The following is a 20,340-nucleotide window of genomic DNA, read 5'->3' as shown; positions in this document are numbered from 1 at the left end:
CCGGAATAGCTGCTTTGATAAAATAATAATTTAATACCCAAAATAGGTTCGAAAATATAAAAAAATGTTCTTTTTAAAATATAAAAGTGAAATTTGATTCCAATAAATTTTTCTGAGTTGAAAAATGTATCTTTTACGGAAAATTTTTGTAAGAATACGTACTGAAACTTAAGCTGGTAGTACCGGCTCTAGTCTGTCTGGTACTGCATATTTTAGTAAAATAATATTTTAAAAATTTAATTTATTATTTTGAAAGGACAAAAATAATTTAGAATTGAAAACCGGGTATTAATATTAAAGGTTTTGGCTCAAAGTGGGACAAACAGGCCAAAAACACTAACTGGTTGGACCAGGTTCAAATCGGGCCCAAGGCCCAACATATATATACTCTATTAATGAGCTTTTAGCTCATTTTGATGGGAAGAGAGAGAGGGAGAGAGCTCGGCTAGATGAGATTGAAGGGTGACATAACTTGAGCTACGGAGCTCCGATTGACGAGCCGTTGCGGTCACACGAAGCTCTCGCCGAGCCCGTCATTTCTAGCTTTGTTGGTAAGAAATCAAAACTCCTACTCCAATTTCCTTCCCTAATAGTTTCGCATTTTTGGTTCTAGTTTTTTAGTAGATTTTTTGATTTTGGTTGTTTAGGGATGATCTAGCATTGGAATATGTTGGGTTTTGCCCCTAATATCGTCGAGTAAGGTAACGACTCACTAAACCTTTGTGTTTAGTTGTTTTTGTGAACCCTAGGTTTGATGTAATATGTTGTATGATGTTAGATTGAGGTTTAGTGTTTGTTGGAGTGAGATCGGTGGTTTTGGAGCTTTGAGTTTGAGCTTAGTGTTTCGAGTTGCATAGGAATCGGCCAAGGTATGGTTTCAGTTTCCTTTATGTAATATGTAATATTTTTGGAAACTTAGGCTAGTTAACCATAGGATAGGATTGAATTAGATATATGGTTGTTTGAACTATGTTTGTGGTATATGCATGATGTTGGAGATTGAGGAAAATGTATATGTTGAGGTATGATTATGGTGGATTCTAATATGATGATGGATTGATGTTAATTATTGGTGGTTATTGATTTTGTGGGTGATGGTAATTATTGGGAATTATTGGTGTTGATGATATTTGATGATTATTGATGTTTGTGATGATTTTGATGGACTAAGATGGTGATTATTTATGTTCAATTATGAATGTTAATGATGATAATGAGTATGGAATATTGTGGTTGGTGTTGTTAATAATTGATGGTGATTGTGATGGTGGGTTTTGATTTTGATTGAGTTGAGGAAGTGAGGAGTTTGATAAAAATCTAAGTGGTGAGGGTTAAATATTTTTAATAGTGAATGATGGAAGATGGTTGAGAAATGTTGGTATGAGGTTTTGTGTTTGTTTTGGTTTGGATTTGAAGTTTTGGAAACTAGAGAATTTTGTTGAATTTGGTAAAACCTTGTTTTTGATGAACTTTGGCAGATCATAACTTGAGTCTCTATTTTTGAAATTGGTTGGAAATAGTTTTAAATTAAAGGTTATCTTAAGATCTTTAAAATGATATAAAGTTTTAGGAGAATGGAGTTTTGTAGACGAAGTTATGAACGTTTAAAGTTTGGTGTTTAAAACTAATTTTCTGCAACTTTACAAAATTTTGCAAATCTGGAGGGGTATGCGTATGCGGGTCCCCACGCGAGCGTTCGATTCTGTTTGGCACCTATGCGTACGCAGCACCTTGCCTGCATACTGATGCCGGGGCATTTTGGCCAGTTTCACTGACCTTTTCTTTACTGTTTTAGGATAGTTTCATACATTTTCTTAGGAAATAAGCAAGTTTTGGGTAGAATTTCACTTACATCTTGATTCAAGCAAACATGGTGCACTTTACATGATTTCATGAGAATTATGCATGAATTATATGACAAATTAGATGATGCATGTCTCATGATGTGGATTAGAACTTTGATGCACTTTATTGCTTGATTTCAGGACAAAGGAAGCAAGAAAGAACCACGTTAGCAGCCACGTTAGTCTAACTAACGTGACCACTAACGTGGAATGGGAGCTAGCTTGCAATGTTAATGAGAAAAGTAATCGCCAATAACGTCCTTGAAGCCATCATAGCCTACGTTAAGAGTCACGTTAACTAAGTTAACGTGAACTCTAACATGGAAGAAAGAAAGTGGAGCCAACGTTAGTGACACTCACCTTTGTCACTAACGTTGGACCAAGCTCATATTGGCCACGTTAGCTTCTACGTTAACTTAGTTAACGTGGACTCTAATGTTGGGAAGCAAAAGAATGGCCAACGTTAGTGACACTCACCATTGTCACTAACGTTGGACTAAGCCACTTTGAGCTACGTTAACTCCCACATTAACTTAGTGAACGTGGAAGCTAACGTAGAGAAAGCAAACAATCGCCAACGTTAGTGACACTTACCTTTGTCACTAACGTTGGAATGAGCCACAATGAACCACTATGAGCCACGTTAACTCCGAAGCTAACGTGGAGGGAAGGATGATGAGCCAACGTTAGTGACACTCACCTTTGTCACTAACGTTGGAGATGGCTATCATCACCACATTAGAAGCCACGTTAACTTAGTTAACGTGGATTCTAACGTGGGGAGTAGGGGCATCTTGGAACGTTAGTGACAAAGGTAAGTGTCACTAACATTCTCGAAGGATTGGCAAGCTTACGTTAAGAGCCTAAAGGGAGGACTCTCAACGTTATTGGAAAAGGTGAGTCCAAATAACGTGTGCGAAGGACCAAGAGGCAACGTTAGTGGTCACGCTGGTGCCACTAACGTTGAAGTTAACGTGGATCATCCCTGGGTTAGGAACGTTAGTTAAAAAGGTGATTGTCACTAACGTTCTCGAGTCCACACTCTCACTTAACGTTAACGCCACTAACGTCCTGAGCTAAACACCCTGCCTACTTTACACTTTCTCTCTAAGTAAAGCTAAGCCCACTGAAGACGGTAACTAATTCAAACTCAAGATCCAAAGGCCCATATCCAAGACTTGAAGAACCAACTAGAAGATCAGAAGAGTAGTATATATAGGGGTAGTTTTGAATTAGATCAAGAGCTTTTGAGGGGGTTGAAAATTTGAGAACTACTCTCTGTATAATTTTACTTTCTCTGCACTTCTAGTCTACTTTTCATAATGTATTTTCCATCTCTATTTTCCATTTCCAGAGCTATGAACAACTAAACCCCTTTCATTGGGTTAGGGAGCTCTGTTGTAATTTGATGGATCAATATTAGTTTTCATTACTCTTCTTTTATCTTTTCTCTTGATTTTACTAGAAAGCTTTCAATCTTCATCTAATTGGGTAGTTATCTTGGAAAAGAAGCTATTCATACTTGGATCTCTTCTGAACCTTGGAAGAGGAATGAAGAGATCATGCTAGAAATGCTTTCTCATGTTGGACCAAATTGGGGTTGGAAGGATATGGTGACTATAATTCTACCAACACTTGATTTGGGAATGCATGTGTTATAATCAGTGACCATACTTCATCTCTTCTCATGAGCAATTGACCAAGGAATTGGCTATCGATCAAGATTTGAGAGATTGAATTACAAGAAATTGTAATTCGATCACTTAAGATTGCCAAGGAGATCAATGAACGCATTGATTGAGGAAGAGATGAAAATGAACTTGATCTGGAGAATGCAACATCTCCTAAACCAAATGAATTCCCCATTTTGATCTTACCCATTCTCTTTAATTTCTGCAATTTACTTTTATGAGCATCTTCCCCATTCCCATTTACAATTCTGCAATTTACTTTCCGCTATTTATTTTCAGCTCTTTACTTCCAGCATTTACATTTTCTGCTATTTACTTTCCCGCCATTTAATTTTCTGCAACTCTCAAACCAAATTCTGCTTAGCTCAACTAGAACATTCTTCCAATTAAAGTTTCTTGACCAATCAATCCCTGTGGGATTCGACCTCACTCTATTGTGAGTTTTTACTTGACAACAATTCGGTATACTTGCCGAAGGAAAATTGTTGAGAGACAAGTTTCCGTGCATCAAGTTTATGGCGCCGTTGCCGGGGATTGATTTTGTATCAACAATGATTAAATTGGAGGATAACTAGATTGAGCATGTTTCTTTTATTTGATTTAAGTTCATTTGAGTAATTTACTTTCTGTTCAGTTATTTTCTTCCCTTTCCCCTATCCTCTTTCTTCGTTATTTATAATTCAGTTTATTAACCCACTAACTGTTCGATATATTGCATCACTCACACTAACAGCATTTCTAATAAGAATACTTTCTGCATCTATTTCCTTGCTTGTGCCTTGTTGGTTGTATGACAGGGAGAAGAAGCGGGGCTTCAACTTCTTTTGATTCTGAACCTGAGAGGACCTTCCTTAGATTAAGGAGGGAAGCAAGAGGAAAGAGAGTAGTTGGTGCTGAGGAAGAGGAGGAGTACTTTGAACCAGATATGGACGAGAATATGGAGAACCATCATGAAGAAGAGGCTCACAACCAAGGCCGAGAAGGTCCAGCACATCAGGCTAGGCAAGAGAGAAGGGTTCTGGGTTCGTACATCAATCCAAACCCAGGAAATTGCGGAAGTAGCATCCAAAGGCCAACCATACATGCCAACAACTTTGAACTAAAGCCACAGCTCATCACCCTTGTTCAAAACAATTGTTCTTTCAGAGGAGGCGTCCAAGAAGACCCCAATCAACATCTAACCACCTTCCTAAGGATATGTGATACTGTGAAGTCTAATGGTGTTTATCCGGACACCTATAGACTACTCTTATTTCCCTTCTCACTCAAGGATAAGGCATCTAAATGGCTAGAGTCCTTTCCAAAGGAGAGTTTAGCAACCTGGGAAGAGGTGGTGAACAAGTTCATGGCAAGATTCTATCCTCCTCAATGGATCAACAGGCTGAGAGCTGAGGTGCAAACCTTCAGGCAGCAAGATGGTGAGACTCTATATGAAGCATGGGAGAGGTTTAAGGACCTAACAAGAAGGTGTCCACCAGATATGTTCAATGAATGAGTGCAGCTACACATTTTCTATGAAGGTCTTTCTTATGAATCAAAGAAGGCAGTAGACCATTCATCCGGGGGATCTCTGAACAAGAAGAAGACCATTGAAGAAGCCATAGATGTCATTGAGACTGTAGCTGAGAATGACTACTTCTATGCTTCCGAAAGAGGCAACACTAGAGGAGTGATGGAGCTAAACAATGTAGATGCACTACTGGCCCAAAACAAGCTCATTACCAAGCAATTAGCTGACCTAACCAAGAAGATAGAGAGGAACCAAGTAGCACCAATCACCACCTCATCAGCAACCCAAGAAGGAGTGAATGCAGAGGCAGAGGATGAGCAAGAACAAGCCAACTACATTGGAAACTCACCCAGGCAGACCCATGATCCATATTCCAAGACCTACAATCCTGGTTGGAGGAATCACCCAAACTTTGGGTGGGGAAATCAACAAGATCAAAGCCAAGATCAGAGACGTCACAACCCTAACAACCATGCAGCTCACCAACATTCCACACAGAGATCATATCAACACCACCCTAACAACACCTCTCCACATCAATACCAAAACGAAAACAACCCTTCTCATCACTCCAATCCCAACCCACCAACATCTGATGACAGACTCTCTAGAATTGAGACTCTACTTGAAGGCATATGCAAGGAGATTCAAGACAGTAAGGCATTCCGAGAAGAAGTGCGATCCAATATGCAGAATTAAGATGCTACCATCAAGAAACTCGAGACACAAATTGGCTACCTATTCAAGCAAATTCCCAGCCACAACCCTCGTAGCGATACTGACTCAAACCAAAGGGAGGAGTGTCAGGCTATCACCCTCAGAAGTGGAAAGGAATTGAAGGAGACTCCCAAGCAACCACAAGAGAATGATTCAGTTGGAAAGAAGGAGGAACAAAATGAAGTTCATGTCCCCACCTCCAACTCACATCAAAAGGAAGGAGAGCTGAAGCCATATGTTCCCAAAGTCCCATATCCTCAACAACTGAAGAAGAAGGGGGATGACAGCCAGTTCTCCAGATTTTTAGAAATCTTCAAGAAATTACAGGTTAACATACCCTTTGCTGAAGCAATAGAGCAAATGCCGCTCTATGCTAAGTTCTTGAAGGAATTGATGACTAAGAAGAGAAGTTGGAAGAGCAATGAAACTGTGATACTAACCGAAGAATGTAGTGCTATCATTCAGCATAAACTACCCCAGAAATTGAAGGACCCTGGGAGCTTCCAGATCCCTTGTATTATAGGGGAGATCACAGTGGAGAAAGCTCTATGTGACCTAGGAGCCAGCATAAATCTGATGTCAGTAGCTATGATGAGAAAAATGAAGATCGAGGAGGTTAAGCCAATAAAAATGGCCCTACAACTGGCTGACCGATCATTCAAGTTCCCTCATGGTGTAGTAGAAGATTTGCTGGTGAAGGTGGGAAATTTCATCTTCCCAGCAGACTTTGTGGTGTTGGACATGCAGGAGGAAGCCAAGGCCTCCATCATCCTGGGAAGACCGTTCTTAGCTACTGCTGGAGCTGTCATTGATGTCTAAAAAGGTGACCTCACCCTGAGATTACACGATGAAAAGATGACATTCAATGTGTTCAAAGCCATGAGTTACCCACCAGAAAAATTGGGAGAATGTATGAGGTTGGACTCACTGGAAGATGCAGAGCAGGAAAGCTTTGAAGAAGAAGGACTTGAAAGGGTGACAGAGGAGGAATCAACGTCTAGTGAAGAGGCCGCAATAGTAGAAATTCATATACAAGGTGCACCAAAGGAAGAGAATGAAAAGTTAGAAGCACCAAAACTTGAACTCAAGGCACTGCCACCCACTCTCAAATATGCATACTTAGGCGAGAATGAAAGCTACCCAGTGATCATAAACTCATCCCTCAGCCAAGATCAAGAGAATGAACTGCTCCAAGTGTTGCGAAAGCATAAAGATGCCATTGGATGGACCCTCGCTGACCTGAAAGGGATCAGTTCGGCCATATGCATGCATAAAATACTGTTGGAAGATGATGCCAAACCATCCATTCAATCCCAAAGGAGGCTGAACCCAATCATGAAGGAAGTGGTACAGAAGGAAGTTATGAAGTTGTGGCAGGGAGGGGTAATCTACCCGATCTCAGACAGCCCCTGGGTCAGCCCCGTGCATGTTGTTCCGAAAAAGGGAGGAATCACTGTAGTTCCCAATGAGAGGAATGAACTAATCCCCACCAGGACCGTCACAGGATGGCGGATGTGCATAGACTACAGAAAACTAAATGAAGCTACACGAAAAGACCATTTCCCCCTTCCATTCATGGATCAGATGTTGGAAAGACTCGCAGGACACTCATACTATTGTTTTCTCGACGGTTATTCAGAATATAACCAAATAGTGGTTGATCCCAGAGACCAAGAAAAAACCTCATTTACTTGCCCATATGGAGTGTTTGCTTACAGGCGCATGCCATTTGGGCTATGTAATGCGCCTGCAACTTTCCAACGCTGCATGCTATCTATCTTCTCGGATATGATAGAGAAATTCATTGAAGTGTTTATGGATGATTTTTTGGTATTCGGAGATTCCTTTCCTAGTTGCTTAAATCACCTAGCCTTGGTATTGAAAAGGTGCCAAGAGACTAATCTGGTCCTGAACTGGGAGAAATGTCACTTTATGGTAACTGAAGGAATAGTCCTTGGCCATAAGGTTTCTAACCAAGGCATTGAGGTTGACAGAGCTAAGGTGGAACTTATTGAAAAACTTCCCCCACCCAGTGATGTCAAGGCAATTAGGAGTTTTTTAGGGCATGCTAGCTTTTACAGGAGGTTTATTAAAGATTTTTCAAAGATAGCCAAGCCCTTAAGCAATCTCCTTGTATCTGATACACCGTTTGTCTTCGATGAAAAATGCATGCTAGCATTCGAAAACTTGAAACAGAGGCTGTCCTCTGCCCCTATCATTTCCCCACCTGATTGGAACCTACCTTTTGAATTGATGTGTGATGCATCTGATTTTGCAGTTGGGGCCGTGTTAGGGCAGAGGAAAGATAACTTAGTCCATGTGATCTACTATGCTAGCAAAGTCCTCAATGACACTCAAAGAAATTATACCACTACTGAAAAGGAGTTGCTAGCAATAGTTTTTGCATTTGACAAGTTTAGATCATACCTCATTGGTGCTAAAGTGATTGTTTTCACAGATCACACAGCACTTAAATATTTGTTTGCCAAGCAAGAATCAAAACCAAGACTAATAAGATGGATCTTATTATTGCAGGAATTCAACATTGAAATTAGAGACAAGAAAGGAGTGGAGAACAAGGTAGCAGATCACCTATCCAGAATCCCTCATGATAAAGGTGGAGCACATGATACCAGTGTAAATGAGCTCTTTCCTGATGAGCAGTTGATGACAGTTCACAAAGCACCATGGTTTGCAGACATTGCCAACTTCAAGGCAACTGGGGCTTTACTTCCAGAGATCAACAAACATAAAAAAAGAAAGCTCATAAATGATGCAAAATATTTTGTCTGGGATGAGCCATATCTCTTCAAGAATTGTTCAGATGGAATCCTGAGAAGATGTGTTTCAGAAGAAGAAGGACGAGAGGTCCTGTGGAATTGCCACGGCTCATGCTATGGAGGCCATTTTGGAGGGGACAGAACTGCAGCCAAGGTGTTACAAAGCGGATTCTTTTGGCCCACCCTTTTCAAGGATGCCAAAGAACTAGTAAAGAACTGCAATGAATGCCAAAGAGCTAGAAACTTGCCCAGAAGAAATGAGATGCCACAGAATTTCATCTTAGAACTGGAACTGTTTGATGTATGGGGAATCGATTTCATGGGACCATTCCTAACCTCATACTCAAACAAGTACATTTTGGTGGCAGTAGACTACGTTTCCAAGTGGGTGGAGGCTATTGCAACCCCAACAAATGATAACAAGGTGATCATGAACTTCCTCAGGAATAATATCTTTAGCTGGTTTGGAGTCCCACGAGCACTCATCAGTGATGGAGGGAGCCACTTTTGTAACAGACCACTAGAAGCTCTTTTCCTACGATACGGGGTGAAACACAAGGTTGCAACACCTTACTATCCCCAAACAAGTGGGCAAACTGAGATATCTAACAGAGAGCTAAAAAGGATTTTGGAAAAGACTGTGGGAGCATCAAGAAAGGATTGGTCGAAGAAGCTGGATGACGCTCTTTGGGCATACAGAACAGCATTCAAAACACCACTCGGGATGTCCCCATATCAGCTGGTGTATGGGAAAGCTTGTCACCTACCACTGGAGCTGGAACACAAAGCTCTATGGGCTCTTAAGATACTAAATTTTGATAGCATTGCTGCTGGTGCAAAGAGGATTCTGCAGCTGCAAGAGATGGAGGAATTTAGATCTGAAGCCTATGAAAATGCCAAGATTTATAAAGAAAAGGCGAAAAGAAGGCATGACCTCCATCTGGCACCCAGGAGTTTTGCAAAAGAGCAGCAAGTACTCCTCTACAACTCAAAATTGAGACTGTTCCCAGGAAAACTCAAATCAAGGTGGTCAGGACCCTTTCTTGTCACAAAAGTCTCCCCATATGGACACATAGAAATCATGGATGAAAGTTCTGAGAGGACTTTCACTGTGAATGGACAAAGGCTCAAACACTATATGGGCAACATGGGAGAAAACCCCAAAGTGAAGTATCATCTCAAGTAATGGAGGGATCGTCGAGCTAGCGACGCTAAAAGAGTGCTTTGTTGGGAGGCAACCCAACCTAAGGTAGTTTCTTTTTCATCGTCATTTGAATAAAGACCACAAGTTGTTTTCCCTGTATTACAAGGAGCTAAGTTTGGTGTTTCACACCAAAATAATCCAAGAGTGAAAATGTAATTCTAAGTTTGGTGTTCCACCAAAGATATTAGTTAGAATCACACTACACTCCAATGGAAAAATGCTAGCTCCAACTAATCAGGGGAACCACTTAGCAGTAGTTTAGTCTTTAGTTAATAGTTGCTTAGTTAATAACAACGTATGAGGCTCTCTGCAAGTATGCAATCTGTTGTACTAGGCAAGAAACTAAGTTTGGTGTTCACACACCAAATTAAGTTCAGAAATTCACAAGCATACATGCAAGCTAACTATTTCTCAAGTGCTTTGGGAACAAGCAACTTCCAATAACTTTGCAGGAGCCTTTTGAGGAAATGGTTCACCATCATCCAAGAAAGTGAAGGAGCAAAAACTATGGATGATGACAACAAGGGACAGCTAGAAACCATCACCCGAAGGTCGTATTGTTACTTAATTCCATATACTTGAAATGCTAAAAAAATTGGAAGTACCAAGGTGCCCTTGATTAACAGTTACTCATTAGTTTAAATCATTAGAATTTAATGTTCGTTTTTATTGCTTTTGTCATATGTGTGCTGTCCACGATACCTGCTGCATCTTCACCTTGCTTATTTGTATTATTGTCCCCTTTTTAATCAAATAAAAAGAGAATGTGTGTTATCAAAGACCAGAGTGGAATCCATATTGTGGAGTAAGTTCCTAATTTTGTGGTGTGGTAATAGATTAGCTAAGTTGGTTCACCAATAAGGTGGGAAGGCAACTATCTGTTCTGAATCATATGCTTGAAACACACCCCATGAGACTCGCTGAATAACAAGATCCCAATAAGAAAAAGAGAAAGAAAAATGAAAGATAAAGAATAAAAGAAAAAGAGTAAGAAATAAGGCTAGGCACCAAGGGTTTGAATCTTGAGGGATATGTTTGTGGTGCTCTTGTGTAAGGGATTTACTTGGATGAATAAGCTCTTAGGGGTTCCTTATCACTTGGTAACTTAGGTTAACTAACCCGGGATTATCAGTTGAAAGTCCACTATCAAGAGTAACCCTTGCTACAGAACACTTAGTAACCCAAAGAGGTGCTGGACACCAAGGTCTCAAGAAAAGAAAATAACAAACCATGTGCCTGTGGTGTGTATGTATGGGGGAAAGAGACTTGAGGAAGTAAGTACGTAGGGGTGTCTTAACACCTAGCACCTTGAACCAACTGGTTCGGGAGTGCTGGCTGAAAGCTTATCTTAAAGAGTCGCCCCCTCACAGAGCACCTAGTCTAAGAACACAAATAAGTCCTGAAATGACAAAAATGATCAATGAATAAAAGTTTCATAAGGTGCAGTCAAGTGAGTATTCAGGGACATGATAAAGGTCTGAAAGCCAGTGAAGAAATGAACCTAAGTTGCTATGCATGAAACCACCATAAAACCAAGGACATAACTTCCACAATAATGACTCATTTCTCTTGGCATTTCATTCATCATTCTCTTGTTCCAGTACTTGCTTAGGGACAAGCAAGCTTTAAGTTTGGAATTGTGATGTCGGGACATTTTGGCCAGTTTCACTGACCTTTTCTTCACTGTTTTAGGATAGTTTCATGCATTTTCTTAGGAAATAAGTAAGTTTTGGGTAGAATTTCACTTACATCTTGATTCAAGAAAACATGGTGCACTTTACATGATTTCATGAGAATTATGCATGAATTATATGACAAATTAGATGATGCATGTCTCATGATGTGGATTAGAACTTTGATGCACTTTATTGCTTGATTTCAGGACAAAGGAAGCAAGAAAGAACCACGTTAACAGCCACGTTAGTCTAACTAACGTGACCACTAACGTGGAATGGGAGCTAGCTTGCAACATTAATGAGAAAAGTAATCGCCAATAACGTCCTCGAAGCCATCATAGCCCACGTTAAGAGTCACGTTAACTAAGTTAACGTGAACTCTAACGTGGAAGAAAGAAAGTGGAGCCAACGTTAGTGACACTCACCTTTGTCACTAACGTTGGACCAAGCTCATATTGGCCACGTTAGCTTCCACGTTAACTTAGTTAACGTGGACTCTAACGTTGGGAAGCAAAAGAATGGCCAACGTTAGTGACACTCACCATTGTCACTAACGTTGGACTAAGCCACTTTGAGCTACGTTAACTCCCACGTTAACTTAGTTAACGTGGAAGCTAACGTAGAGAAAGCAAACAATCGCCAACGTTAGTGACACTCACCTTTGTCACTAACATTGGAATGAGCCACAATGAACCACTATGAGCCACGTTAACTCCCACGTTAACTTAGTTAACGTGGAAGCTAACGTGGAGGGAAGGATGATGAGCCAACGTTAGTGACACTCACCTTTGTCACTAACGTTGGAGATGGCTATCATCACCACGTTAGAAGCCATGTTAACTTAGTTAACGTGGATTCTAACGTGGGGAGTAGGGGCATCTTGGAACGTTAGTGACAAAGGTAAGTGTCACTAACGTTCTCGAAGGATTGGCAAGCTTACGTTAAGAGCCACGTTAACTAAGTTAACGTGGACTCTAAAGGGAGGACTCTCAACGTTATTGGAAAAGGTGAGTCCCAATAACGTGTGCGAAGGACCAAGAGGCAACGTTAGTGGTCACGCTGGTGCCACTAACGTTGAAGTTAACGTGGATCATCCCTGGGTTAGGAACGTTAGTGAAAAAGGTGATTGTCACTAACGTTCTCGAGTCCATACTATCACTTACCGTTAACGCCACTAACGTCCTGAGCTAAACACCCTGCCTACTTCACACTTTCTCTTTGCAAGTAAATCTAAGCCCACTGAAGACAGTAACTGCTTCAAACTCAAGATCCAAAGGCCCATATCCAAGACTTGAAGAACCAACTAGAAGATCAGAAGAGTAGTATATATAGGGATAGTTTTGAATTAGATCAAGAGCTTTTGAAGGGGTTGGAAATTTGAGAACTACTCTCTGTATAATTTTACTTTCTCTGCACTTCTAGTCTACTTTTCATAATGTATTTTCCATCTCTGTTTTCCATTTCCAGAGCTATGAACAACTAAACCCCTTTCATTGGGTTAGGGAGCTCTGTTGTAATTTGATGGATCAATATTAGTTTTCATTACTCTTCTTTTATCTTTTCTCTTGATTTTACTAGAAAGCTTTCAATCTTCATCCAATTGGGTAGTTATCTTGGAAAAGAATCTATTCATACTTGGATCTCTTCTGAACCTTGGAAGAGGAATGAAGAGATCATGCTAGAAATGCTTTCTCATGTTGGACCAAATTGGGGTTGGAAGGATATGGTGACTATAATTCTACCAACACTTGATTTGGGAATGCATGTGGTATAATCAGTGACCATACTTCATCTCTTCTCATGAGCAATTGACCAAGGAATTGGCTATTGATCAAGATTTGAGAGATTGAATTACAAAGAATTGTAATTCGATCACTTAAGATTGCCAAGGAGATCAATGAACGCATTGATTGAGGAAGAGATGAAAATAAACTTGATCCGGAGAATGCAACATCTCCTAAACCCAATGAAATCCCCATTCTGATCTTACTCATTCTCTTTAATTTCTGCAATTTACTTTTATGAGCATCTTCCCCATTCCCATTTACAATTTTGTAATTTACTTTCCGCCATTTATTTTCAGCTCTTTACTTCCAGCATTTACATTTTCTGCTATTTACTTTCCCGCCATTTAATTTCCTGCAACTCTCAAACCAAATTCTGCTTAGCTCAACTAGAACATTCTTCCAATTAAAGTTGCTTGACCAATCAATCCCTGTGGGATTCGACCTCACTCTATTGTGAGTTTTTACTTGACGATAATTCGGTATACTTGCCGAAGGAAAATTGTTGAGAGACAAGTTTTCGTGTATCACATACGCGGAATGTGCAAAACTTGAGGACGCGTACGCAACCACATGATTTGGTATGCGAAATATTGGTTTCTGTTCAGCATCCATGCGTACGCGACATTTTGTATGCATATGCGGGATGGGAAAAATTTTAAGTATTCGTACGCATACATGGGCATACGTACGCATAGACCCTATTTTGCTGAAAAATGATTTTTTTTTACTTTTAAGGGTTCTCTAACTTTCCAAACTTTCTTAACTTCTCTTTGAGATTTGTGACTGGTAATTAGACTCTAAGACTTGTGAGGATGGGTTAGTTAATTTGAATTGGTGATTTTCTATTATATGAGTTTAGAGCCGATGACTTAGGCTTTGGGAGGTTTGTGGATGAGATTAGTGAATGTGGTGTGGTGAGGTACTTCTTTGACAGGACTTTGAGATTTGGAATGATTATGTTGTATTTGAGGAATTGAGAATTTATGATGGTTATGATGAGTTAAGAACTCGAAAAGAAAGGATGAACATGTTGAATATTGAGAATGTGTTAGGCACTATATCCTTGGGATGCGTATGAAAGTGTGCCAAGCACTATATATCCTTGGGTTAAGCATGATAGTGTGCAGGGCACTATATCTCTGGGTTGAATTATGATTGATTACCTTTTCTGCTGCAAGAGTGTGTCAGGCACTATATCCTTGGGTTAAGTATGATAGTGTGCAGGGCACTATATCCTTGGCATGCCAGATCCTCTACTGCAAGAGTGTACAGGGTACTATATCCATGGCGTGGCAGAAAAGGCTACATCCGAAAGGGTGTGTCAGGTTGGCATTTATAGACCGACAAGTAATATCACTAGCCAATAGGATAGACATTCATCATATGCATCTCTTATGTGCTTGTTTGCTTCGATTACTTGCAGTTTGCCTAAATGTATATTATGCCTAGGGGTGGCAGGTGGGGAAGCCCGCCCCGCCCCGCCAGAAGCCCGCTCCGCCCCGCCTATTCAGGTGGTCCCAAAATCCTAGCCCTCCCCGCCTAATGGCGGGATGGCGGGCTGGCGGGCTAAGCCCGCCTAAACTATTTTTTTTTTAAATAATATTTATAAAGACATATCTTCTATTTAAATCAATATAAATGCAAATATTAAATATAAATAGTCTCCAAAATAAATAATCATAATCCAAAATACAAAAACATAATTATAAATAGTCCCATAGACAAAATAAATATAATCCAAAATCCAAAAACATAATTACAAATAGTCTTCAAAACAAAATAAACATAATTGGAACCAACTCCTGAAGAATAGCCTTCTCCTTTTGCAATATCTTCCTCATCTAAATCTTCCTCTAAAAAAAAGTAAATAAATATATTAGAAAAATAGTACATAATAATGTTCAAAATCACTCAAGTATGTATGTCATAAATATAATTATACCATAATCATCATATCCACATATCCAATTTCTGGTGCAAATCACCGCTTCAACATTATCTGGCAACAAATGACTTCTATACTTATTCAAAATATGAGAACCCATGCTAAATGCAGATTCTGAAGCCACGGTAGTAATAGGAATGCTCAACAAATCTCGTGCCATTAGTGATAGTGTTGGAAAACGATGATGGTTGTCTTTCCACCATTGCAAAACATCTATGATTGCATCATTGCAAAATAATGTTGCCTCACTCAAATAAATATCAAGTTGGTTCTTTCCACTTTTCACTTCAGCTTCTTGATTACGGGACATCAAATCTTTTACATTGCAAACAATATATGACTCAAAAAGCATGAAAAATAAAAAATACATATAACCAAGTAGAGTGAATATAAGATAAAAATACTTACACCAACAATTTTAATAAGCTGAGTTCCAATTGCAGAAGATGTTGCTTGAGAAAAATTACTTGGAATTTGGGAAGAACTCTCTACAGTTGTAGAGAAATTGTGGTCATAAACCTCAAAGAGCTTGTATAACTTACTCTTCACATGCTCCACTTTGTCTTTAGCACTAATAGGATCAATCTCATTATAGCAATGAACCAAAGTGTTGAGTTTAAATCTAGGATCAAGAACTGCCCCAAATGCAAGAACAACACTATATTCCTCCAATTATTTCTTGAACTTAATCATCATTTGTTCTCCTATGTTCCTTATAAGCACTTCATCATTCTTCAAACTATTCATCAGAATAAGCTGGATTTGCCAAACTTGTAAAAAATACAAGTTGGATGTTGGGTAATAAGTTCCAGACATCAACTTGATAGTTTCGTAAAATGGTAACAGAAAATTACATATCTTTTCAGTTCTTCTCCATTCATCTGATGAAGGACAATATTCCCTAAATCCAGCTTCTTTTACTTTATACATTTCAAAAGCTTTCTTATATGGAATAGCACTTGCAAGCATTGCATAAAGTGAATTCCACCTAGTAGGAACATCTAAACATAATGCAGTTGTATACTCAAGTCCCTCAATATCTTGAAAATATTCTTTAAACTTAACCATTCGACTTTCAGATTTTCTCAGATACTTAATAGAATCTCTAATCTTATGCACTGCATCACCACATATTTTCATTCCATCTTGGACAATAAGATTTAAAATATGAGCAGAGCAACGAACATGAAAGAATTCACCACCACACAACAATGAACCATGCACATCCAAAGTACTTTTCAAGTGATCAACACAAGTATCATTAGAAGAAGCATTATCCAAAGTAATGGAAAAAATATTTTTATCTATTTTTCACTCATTCAAAAGTGTAAAGATTTTAGAAGACAACTCAAATCCCGTGTGAGAAGGAGGCATATGACAAAAATTGAGAATTTTACTCTGTAATTTCCAGTTCTCATGAACAAAATGTGCAGTCAAACATATAAACCCCTCATTGGTACTTGAAGTCCAAAGATCAGATGTTAAGCAAATTCTATTTGGAATGGAAACTAAATTTTTTTAAGTTCGCAGCTTCTCTCTTGTGAACTTTCACTATGTCAGCCTTAACCGTATTCTTAGAAGGAAGTTTCAAAGTTGGACTTATATATTTCACCCAATTTCTAAATCTCCTATCATCAACCATATTGAATGGCTTATTCCCAACAACTACATAAGAAGAAAACATATCTCTAGCCACTCCTGAATCAATCCTAAGTAAACCCATTTTAAGTTGCAATTCTGCTATAGTCTGACCAATATCTTCATGCTTAATTTGAGTACAACTATCAAGATGTTGTTTTAGAGTAGAAGTGCCATATCGCTTACCTCCAGCTTTAAACACCTTCTTACATCCTTTACACTCGAAACATTCTACTCCATCCTTATCTGGACTGAGCTTTCTGAAAAAATTCCAAACATCGGATGTTGCTGGTCTGGCCCTTTTTGAACTAGGTTCATCAACCTCGACCGAAGCAGCCTAAGAACCAGCTCCAGCAGTAACAAGGTTACTCACAGTTTCAGAATTCATATTTTCTGAAATAAAAACAAACTTAAATTATTTATATGAACCATTAATCAAATATCAACCATTATCAACCATTATCAACTATTATCAAAACTCAACCATTATCAAACAACACAAAAAAGAGCAAATAATATATGAATCTGAAATCAGATTTAATCAAATATCAACCATTATCAACCATAATCGAAACTCAACCATTAGCAAACAACACAAAAAATAGCAAACAATTTCTAAATCTGCATCAGATTTAATCAAATATCAACCATTATTAACCATTATCAAAACTCAACCATTATCAAACAACACAATAACAAACAAACCTAAATCTCTGATCTCAAACCCTAAGCCAAAAAACTAACATACCAGAGGAGGCGAGGACCAGGACAGAGGAGGCGAGGAGCAGCGGCGATGAAGACAGACAAGGAGACCCAGAGAGCGAGAGGACCGACGAGCATACCCAGAGGCCAGAGAGCGAAAGGACAGGACCCAGGAGCCCAGAACCGAGACCAGCAGCGACGACGGCTAGACGGAGCAGCAGTGGTGATTCTAACCCAGGAGGACCGAAGAGCGATGGTGACTGCGACTCTGCGAGCGTGAGGGGTGAGGTCGACGGAAGTGCGATCTTGAAGGGTGTGAGTGAGACTGACTATGGTCTATCGTCTATGGCTGGAGAGTGGAGACTGGAAAATGGAAGAAGCTGAAGCTCTGTGTTGAGCCTAGGAGGGACCGAGGGAGTGACAAGTGAGTGACCGAGTGAGAGACTGAGAGTGACAGTGAGGATTGAGGAAGCTCAAAGCTGCAAATCTGCAAGTGTAACTAGGGATTTAGGAATTAGGCGGGTAGGGTTTCATTGGGGAGTCGGGTTGGGTCGGGGTTGTGGGTTAGTTGGGTTCTGGGTCTACGCTAAAACATGTTCAGCCTGTTCAGCCTTTTAACCAAAAAAAAAACCTCCTCAGCCTGCCGGGGAAGCCCGCCCCGTCCCGCCAAAGCCCACGGTTTAAGCGGTGTGGGTTAGGCAGGCTCTTGTCTTTCGGTGGTCCCAAATTTCCAGCCCGGCCCGCCTTTTTTGGCAGGTTACACGGACTAGCTCGGCGGATTTAGGCCCGTTTGCCACCCCTAATTATGCCTACTTGCTTCTTGAATTACTTGCTATACATGAATATTACGTGTGTATTACTTTTTTGCAAATACTTGTGATTGTATGGTGCTGAGGAGGTCAAGTAGGCGGCGGCGATGGGATTGTGTGGAGGGTAGGTTTGTGAAGGTTGTGGGATATAGCGGTGTAATTGGTATTAGTTAGAAATTTCCTAAGTTTAGTTAACCCTATTTATGGTTTATGTTATTTATTTTGTTAAGCTTGAATAATCGGTATTCGATGTGAAGTTCTAGAATTGTCTTTGGCATCCCGAAACCTTACATCTTATATATTGGGCACTGTTACCATACTGAGAACCTCCAGTTCTCATTCCATATGTTGTTGTTGCTTTTCAGATGCATGTCGTAACCCACCTTGGTGAGTTGCGGGATGGTGACAGAGCGGAGGATCCTTTGCTATATTTTTTTATTTTGATTATTATGTTATAGTTCTCTCATATTTTGTGTTTTTAACTTTGTTGCCTTAGAGGCTTTATTTCTGAAAACTTTGAGAGATAGGTTGTTGCTGTTTTAAACTTCAAAACTCTCTTGTATTCAGTTTGACTAGCCGACCTAGACTCCGCATGCTGTGACTAGTCCTCTTTTTGTATATCATATTTATACATATATCTTGTTTAATTTAATTATTACCTTGTGTATCCTGGAACTATCTACAAGGCTTTATATATATTAAGTCTTGTTCTATCCATGCCTACGCATTTAGTTATCATCTCGTGTGTGAACGCTTCGCATTTTCGTAATTCCGCTTTATGCGACTTTGAGTTTTACTCCTTCATTGGGCTTCTAGTTATATAAATTCTTGAATATATATAATGAGTCCATATTTGATGATAATTTTTTGTTTGAATTGGATGGATTTCATCACATAAACTCATACTTATTCACCAAAATAGCATACTTTTGTGATTTCTCCCTAGAGAAGACCTAAATGTGAAAACATGCATTTTTTGTGTTTAAATTGATCATTTTAATTCCACTTTTATTTCATTAGATGCCGTGATATATTTTGTGAGTGATTTCAGGTCTAAGGGGCAAGAATTCTGTTAGGCAAAAGTGGAAGGAAGCATGCAAAAAGAGAAAACACATGAAGAAAACAAAGGAGAAGCACACACTGAAGTGTGCGTACACACAACCTTCTGTGTGTACGCACAAATGGCAAAATCAGCAAGTGTGCGTACGCACAAGTCCCAGCGCGTGACTTTATTAATTAAGCACGTGGCTTGCGATTTTGGAGGCCTCTTGGCCCAATTTTTGGAGTTGCTAAAGCCTTTTAGAGTGCTATATCAAAGGGGAATGAATACATATGAAGAGGGACTTCTCCATTAGCTTAGGGAGCTCATTTTTAGATAGAAAAACACATTAGGAGTAGGAGTAGTGTAGTTAGAAAATTCTCTCTTTGGGTTTTACTTAATTTTCATTGTAGCATTTTATAGTTAAGTTTTGATCTTAGATTCTGCTCATCACTTTTGTAAGTACTCTTTAATTTCCTCTTTAATTACACTACTTGTGTTACATTTTGCTCATAGTTCAAGTTACTTTGTTAATATATGCAATTTTAATTTCTTGAGCTTTTTGTTGATGCTTTTGATGTTTTATGATTTCTCTATGCTTGATTGAGTTTTTATTGTTAATTTTGTGCTTAGTTTGGTGATAGTTTTCATTTTCTTTTGTAATTTTTCATGTTTTGCTTTATTGCCCACCAAGTGTTTGTAAAAATGCCACTTGAAGATTTTGAGTAGATTTTCACACCTTGGCTTGGGAAATGAGTTCCTAGGATACTAGAGTCATAATGTCCGACATTTAGTGGTTATTCTTGAGTAGTTAGTTGACTCTTATTTCCATTGACGCTAGCTTTTTACTAAGTAATTAGTAAGTTAGCTAGGACTTATGGATTAAGGTCAATTATGCTTGCTTGACTAACTCCTCGATGTTAGGGGTTGACAAAGTGAGATTGACTTATCATAGTTGCCATAGTTGTGGTTATGACGATGATATGATTCCTTAATTC

At 39.3% G+C, this 20,340-nt stretch overlaps 2 protein-coding genes and 1 non-coding gene across 3 annotated transcripts; 1 reads left to right on the top strand and 2 right to left on the bottom strand.

The window, feature by feature from the left end:
- The first annotated feature begins 4,485 nt into the window (after positions 1–4,485).
- On the top strand, positions 4,486–14,738 carry LOC140182322 (uncharacterized). Its single transcript, XM_072228483.1, has 8 exons — positions 4,486–4,557; positions 5,793–5,918; positions 6,090–6,210; positions 7,051–8,619; positions 9,124–9,653; positions 14,144–14,281; positions 14,458–14,534; positions 14,633–14,738. The coding sequence occupies exons 1-8, from the start codon at positions 4,486–4,488 to the stop codon at positions 14,736–14,738; spliced, it is 2,739 nt and encodes a 912-aa protein (XP_072084584.1).
- LOC112781552 (small nucleolar RNA R71) lies at positions 4,914–5,020 on the bottom strand. The gene has a single exon (XR_003192324.1). It is a non-coding gene; the product is annotated as a small nucleolar RNA R71 (small nucleolar RNA).
- A 378-nt stretch (positions 14,739–15,116) lies between the features above and the next one.
- Positions 15,117–16,294, bottom strand: LOC112778643 (zinc finger BED domain-containing protein RICESLEEPER 2-like). Its single transcript, XM_025822941.1, has 3 exons — positions 16,009–16,294; positions 15,559–15,789; positions 15,117–15,469 (listed from the first exon to the last, which is right to left on the bottom strand). Exons 1-3 carry the CDS (start codon positions 16,292–16,294, stop codon positions 15,117–15,119), a joined length of 870 nt encoding a protein of 289 aa, XP_025678726.1.
- Between the last annotated feature and the right edge of the window lie 4,046 nt (positions 16,295–20,340).

Source organism: Arachis hypogaea, chromosome 19 (assembly GCF_003086295.3).
Source record: "Arachis hypogaea cultivar Tifrunner chromosome 19, arahy.Tifrunner.gnm2.J5K5, whole genome shotgun sequence".
Lineage (NCBI taxonomy): Eukaryota > Viridiplantae > Streptophyta > Magnoliopsida > Fabales > Fabaceae > Arachis > Arachis hypogaea.
This window is presented reverse-complemented; position numbering and strand designations above follow the sequence as displayed.